Source organism: Trachurus trachurus (assembly GCF_905171665.1).
Source record: "Trachurus trachurus genome assembly, chromosome: 19".
NCBI lineage: Eukaryota > Metazoa > Chordata > Actinopteri > Carangiformes > Carangidae > Trachurus > Trachurus trachurus.
This window is the reverse complement of record NC_139913.1, coordinates 3135118-3141948: the sequence shown is the minus strand read 5'-3', so window position 1 is coordinate 3141948 and position 6831 is coordinate 3135118. Positions and strand designations below refer to the sequence as shown.

At 45.5% G+C, this 6831-nt stretch overlaps 1 protein-coding gene across 1 annotated transcript; it reads left to right on the top strand.

Annotated features, from left to right (window-relative positions):
- Nucleotides 1-848: 848 nt before the first annotated feature.
- Nucleotides 849-6742, top strand: gpr142 (G protein-coupled receptor 142; the record flags this gene model as incomplete). Its single annotated transcript, XM_083994054.1, has 3 exons — nt 849-1037; nt 2497-2652; nt 5754-6742. Exons 2-3 carry the CDS (start codon nt 2514-2516, stop codon nt 6740-6742), a joined length of 1128 nt encoding a protein of 375 aa, XP_083850180.1. The 5' UTR covers nt 849-1037; nt 2497-2513.
- Between the last annotated feature and the right edge of the window lie 89 nt (nt 6743-6831).

The following is a 6831-nucleotide window of genomic DNA, read 5'->3' as shown; positions in this document are numbered from 1 at the left end:
TAAGATATTGAGTTTTTGCAGTGTAAAATTTCTTTTTTGTCCTCGTTGGCTCAAAACTGAACCATAAAAAATCTTTATTATACCCCTCATCTGCTGTTTCCGTGGTTAAAGCGTAAGCCCAAATATTAAATCAACAGAACAAAAGTTTCTTAAATGACTGATTGATCATCCACAGTTTCATGAGAGATGGAACAAGTCGTCATCATCAAGAGATACAGACAGTAATGAGGGAAAAGCTGCAGAAACATAAATTAGAAACTTGCTCATTAGAATAAAAATGAGCACACGGACACGGATGTAAACGTCCGCGTGGATCTAAAAGCGGTTTAATCCGGTGTATTTACAGACTGAGGATGAAATGAGAGCCAGGTAACGGAGCTCACTGTCTGACGTCAATCACACGGACAATTTTTAGAAGCTGTGAATCAAACGTCGTCACGTCTCATCACCTGAACGTCTCTCACTTCTTCTGCCTCTCGTTAAAACACGAGATGTTTTAAATCATCTCACACACACACACACACACACACACTTACACTCTCCCTGCTCTGAATGAAACCATTGATCTCCATTATTGCTCTCCACTCTTTGCTCCTCACGTCCACTTTAATGTGGTTTAGATATTTGATGCGCCTCGATTTTATGATCGCATTCCTGCTGCAGGTCGTAAAAACTGTAAACTGTGCCAGTCGTATAACGCACACGCACACACACACACACACGCAGGGGTTTTGGCGCATAAATAGCTTTTACAATGTCGGTAATTAAATATGACAAACTGTTAGTGGTGGTAGCAGCGATGGCCTCGCCTCGCCTCGGGTTGTTTTGGTCCGAGGGAGCGGTTTGCGGCCCCGGTGATGATGATGATGTATGTTTACGTTGGCCAAAGCGTCTCCAAATGGTTTGTGTGACTGAAAGCTCGAGTCGGGAGATAACAGAGTCCAAATCCGGCCTCACGGATGAGTGGAGAGAATTAGGAAGAGAGAAAGAGAGAGACAGACGGAGAAAAACAGGATGGATGGCACGCAGGTGAAAAGGTTAGATGGAGAGACAAGGTGGTAATGACTGAGGGGGGGTGGAGGTGGACGAGGTCATCGCCGTCCGTCCATCTGTTGTTGACGACCTGAAACTGAGATTCACCCACTTTTTTTTTTTTTTTTTTTTTACTTCCTCATGTTGTTTGTGGAAAACATGAGTTTGGCGCCGAGCAAACATCGTTTAGGTCACATGACTCACACGGAAGACACATCATCATCTGCAAACCTGAAATCGTCAAAACAGATCGATACACTCAGAGGTTCCTCAGCTGTGCCGACCAAATGATTTGAATAATAAAATTATCATTTCTATTTTGAATTATTGTATTTCTATGTTTTTAATACTTTATTGCAAAGCTTCTTACAAACATAATCAGTCATTTCATTTTCTTTGCGATATTGTACTTTGCATTTTTTTCCCCCCCAGATATTCACAAAGTTTATTCATGTATATATTATGTCTGTTTTCTTTATTTGGTTTTCCATTTGTTTATTTTATTTTATTATATTTTATTTATTTATTTTTGTTAATTTACTTTCTTTGAGATCCTCATTTGGGAAATACCAGTTTGCCTCGTATATACTGTATGTTTGTCTGTTTTCTTTATGGTTTGTTATTTACTTTGTGAATTATACATTATTACTATCAAATAATATTAAATGCACCAGATTTACTTGCTGATGGAATAATTTGGTCTCATTGATCTGTAGAGCTTCAAACCTAATTGGGATAAAAAAAATTAGTCAATTAACAATCAATTAATCACTTCAGTAACTTTATCAGCCATAATGTTAAAAAACAAAAAACAAAATGGTGGCTTTTCATCATGTTTTTGTCAAGAAAATAAATGGCATATTAATTGATAATGAAAATAATATTTTCTCTCTGAGAAGCCACCAAAGGAATTTTAATTGGCCGGAGTTTCAGATGAAAATTTATATATTTTCAGAGAAAATACATAAATTAAAATATCCTAATGTTATGACGAACTTCAAATTTCAACCTAACTCCAGATTTCAAAACAGTTTCCCTCCCAAACCAGCTCCTTCTGGACAATTAATAGTTTCTACATTTATATATAAAATAATAATAATTCAAAGCAGCTGGTCATTCAACAAACGTTTCTCAAACTGGAGGAAAATAGTGCACATGATGGGGACTATTTTCATCAGCGTATTAATCTACATTTGGTGCTCCAGTGAATATTTGGGGCAGCAGGACAGTGTGCGTGCGTGTGTGTGAGAGAGTCAAAATAAACAGTGTGTCCAGGCTGATGAAGGAAAATGTCACACAGATCAACAGTGTGAGTCACTGATGTGTTTTTAATGGGTCCTATTCTGATTCTTTTCATGGGATTTTGTTGTCGACAATAAATAAACTGGAAAACATCATGAGTCATGAGATTTTCTTTTTTCTCTCAGTTGAAACTCTGACTCTTGTCTCCTCCGCCTCCTCCAGGGGGAACCGTCGGGGTCATGTTCGACTGGTCCAATGTGACAGCGTCCGGCCGCCGGGAGCTGGGCCTGAACCCCGAGGAGCTGCAGAAGTCCAAATGCGTCCTGGGCTTCATCCCCGTCATCTACTACAGCATCCTGCTCTGCGTGGGCGTCCCAGGTACCAACCGACCTCCACTTCTGTCGTCGTGGTAACAAACTTAAAGTGATACGCCAACATTTTTTTTTTTACGTGTCTTGCCTCACTCCCGAGTCCATGACCAGCAGATAGACACCATCCTTTCGACTGTGCGTGCAGTAACAAGGGAGATAGAGCCCTAAGCTAATTGTAATTAGCTTAGCTCTCCTACCCGAACCGAAATCAGCAGTCAGATCTTGATTTCATTTTAGCTCTAAACTCTGTAAATATATCACTTTATCAACATTTCAAACATGTTTAGGTGAGAAAGTAGCCGTTTAGATCAGCAGTGTTTCGTTAATTTGTCTAAATACCAGTTGTTTACAATTTTGTTCGGACGAATTCGGCGCTACTCAAGCTAGCCGTTGTGACCAACGCATTTCTGGTTACTTTCACAAAATAAAACACCCGTACATACAGTCAAGAAGTGCTTTTACTTTGAAACAGGAAGCTAACCTACCCTCGATGTAGCTAGCTTGAACCAAAATAAACCGTCTTTGCTTGAACCCTCCGTTTTGACCGATCTCGTCCCGTTACCGGCATTTGACCGCTCAAGATGCCTTACCGGAGAGTTTTGTCAGCTCTGAGACGAAGATCGATCTGTTTAGAGTTGCTCTGATGACTTTAGGTGGAGGCAGGCTAACACTACCTATACACTGGGCGCATGACGTCTGTCCGACTACCCATTTCTCCGACCATACATTTCTTTATTTTTGCGTCCATTAGTCCGACCTCCCATTTCTCCGACTTAAGTAGCCCTAACCCTTAACCTTACCCTAAACCTAACCTTAACACTGTTGAATGGGTAGTCGGAGAAATGAGCCGTCAGACTTTTGGGCAGTCGGACGGATGTATGCTCCCCCTATACACTTCCAGCGTTTGAGCTAAGCTAATTACGGGCGATACGGCTCTATCTCCCTTGTTACTGCACGCACAGTCGAAAGGATGGTGTCTATCTGCTGGCGTATCCCTTTAAAAAAAACAAGACGAATGAGCTGGACTGAATCTCCAGGAGCCAGAAATAAGAGCCGACGAGCATCGTTTCATTAGAAGCATTGTCAGTGACCCACAGTGGATGTGTAAGCAGAGCTCGGCTCAAAGCTCCAACATCTATTTATACCAAAAAGTGGGAACTGAACACGACAGAGGAAATCAATACTGAAGTGAGTTAGAGGAACATTACTTCTGCTCTAATGGAGCAGCGAGATAATAAACTGCTGCAGCACCGAGCCCAGGGCCGATCGCTGCAATCACAGGTTACAATCGCCCAATTAAATCATCTAATAATCAATTTGTTTGTCTTTATTAGTATTTATCCATCCACGCAGCTGAGTGTCTCTGCATCGGGATTCATCACCTTCATAACGGAGGAGGCAGAAATAACTGTCACTGTGATGAGAAGCCTTCACACCCGCCTCGCTCTCATTACCGTGCCTCCTCATTGTTGGTATTGATCCAGGGGGGATTTACGCAGAGTGTGTGTGCGCAAAAGAAACAAGCGGACGTGTCAAGACAGCGTCCAGATGACCTGCAGGTCACATCACGTAATTGTCCCCAAAGGGAAATAAATACAAAGGCCAGAGGGGCCAGAGTCAACATCTGTATGTACTGTAGGAGTCTGGAGAGCCGGTGCTGGTGTTCAGATACCCAGTGGAAATACGCTGCTGTTGATAAGGAGGAAATAAAAACAGATGCAGATACTGTGAATAGACCAGAGGAGACACTTGTGTAAGCAGCACGGAGACAAATAAATCAATGGTTGGTAGATTTTACACCTCGGCCTTCACAAGGTCGAATGACTCCATCCAGTATGTTCAGAAAACAGGACCAGAAGCTGACCTGGTCTTGTTTCTTTTTGCACTGAAATCATTTATTTCTGTAGCCAAACTGTAATTTTCAAACTTTTATTTTGAAAATATCAATTTTGACGAATAGGCACTCTGCTAATTAATCAAAATTGATAGTTATGCCACACGAAAAAGACGATCGCTAAGGTCAAGACATAATGAACTTACGAGGAAGTAGCTTACTCCTCTTAAAGAGGAACTGAGCAGGATTTCTCCCGTGGCTACGCTACATTTTTACCTTAATTAAAAAGCTCCAGACTAATTGTGATAATTAACTACATGACTTGTTACGAGTGAGAACGGAGGCTCTTTGTCTTCCACCTGGCGTCTCTCTTTTTTTTAAAAGTATATTTTTTTGGCTTTTTTGCCTTTGTTTGACAGCACATAGTAGTGATAGACAGGAAAGGGGGAGGCAGAGAGAGGGGGAATGACATGCAGGAAAGGGCTGCCCGACACGGGATTCGAACCGGAGACACCTGGCGTCTCTTGGCTGAAAACCAACCTTGCAACATCAGTGTAATATACTCGGTCGCTGCCCTGGTGTCCCAGCTCTCGTCTCTGCGGCGCCGCGACACAAACACGCTCCATAACTGGCAATCTTTTGTTTATGATGGATAAAACTACACAAATACACACGTTGTAACATCGTATATCGTAACATCGTATATGTTATACGTTATCCACTGCTCCATGGATTGATTTTTCGCCGGCTTTGTTGTAAACAAATGCACATGGGCGAGAGGAGCGTTAGCAAAACAGCGTAAAAGCGACCGGACTTGCATAGTTCCCCTGCCTAGCCTTAGCTTAGCTGAGCAGAGAGCTAACTGCTTAATGTTTTTTTTGGTCTGTTTGTGCCGTTTCTTTCATTACTGGTTTGCAATGAATCATGCGATTGAATGAATCACTATAGTATCCCTCCGCACAGGCGGAGGAATACCGAGTGAGTTGGTTAGTTCCAGATAAAAGGCTTTAATCCGACAAGATGGACTGGAAAGAAATGGGTGTGTTATTATTTAGTGACGGGACTTCTTGAATCAAGTAACGGCGCATTTTATTGTCAGCAACGTTAATGGCGTTATAACGGGGGAAACAGTAACTATTTTGATTACTCGTCGTTACTGAAAAAAGTAGTGCTGTTACTCTTATAACACCGTCATTTTACAACACTATCACTCCCATCACTGGTCTTGAGACATTTTCATTTCCTCTGATTCCATCTCTCTCTCTGTCCCTCAGTGAACATCCTGACGGCGGTGGCGTTGTCCCGCCTGGCGTCGCGCACCAAGAAGGCGTTGTACTACTACCTCCTGGCGGTGACGGGCTCCGACATCCTCTCGCAGCTCTTCATCATCTTCGTCGGCTTCCTGCTGGAGACGGCCGTGTTCCACCGCGACGTGCCCGCGCTGCTGCTGCACTCCGTCAGCGCCGCCGAGTTCGCCGCCAACCACGCGTCCATCTGGGCCGCGGTGCCGCTCACCGTGGACCGCTACGTGGCGCTGTGCCACCCTCTCCTCCACCGGCAGATCAGCTACCCGGCCCGCGCACGCAAGATCATCGCGGCGGTGCTGCTGCTGTCGCTGGCGTCGGGCGTGCCGTTCTTCTGGTGGTCGGACATGTGGCGCAACAGCCACCCGCCGACGGCGCTCGACACCGTCCTCGTGTGGACGCACGTGACCATCATCTACTTCCTGCCCTGCAGCGTCTTCCTGGTGCTGAACTCTCTGATCATCCGGACGCTGCGGGGGGAGCGAGGAGGAGGAGTGCGGACAGAAGAGTGCGGACAGAAGTCGTCGTCGTCGTTGTCGGCGCCTCCCCGTCGACTCGGGAAAACGACGGCGATGCTGCTCGCCATCACCTCGGTGTTCTCGGTGCTGTGGGCGCCGCGCACCGTGGTGGTCATCTACCACCTGTACGTGTCGTCGGTGCACAGGGACTGGCGCGTGCACCTGGCCTACGACCTGTCCAACATGCTCGCCATGCTCAACACCGCCGTCAACTTCTTCCTCTACTGCTTCGTCAGCAAGGCGTTCCGCGGCGCCGTGCGCGACGTGCTGCTGCTGCGCGGCGGCGGAACGCTGCTGTATCCGCGCCGCGCTCTGTCGCCGCAGCAACAACAACACGGCCCCAACAACGCCTCGCTCTCCTCGCTGTACAGCGGGAACAACAAGCGCTGGCAGCGGGACTCCACCCCCTTGTCGCCTCGCAGGGCCAGGAAACCCTCGTGACCCGTCGCCTCTTAAAGGGATAGTTCACCCAGAATTGAAATTTCACTCACTATCTCCTCCCCCTCATGTGGACTAAAGGCTGGGAGAAG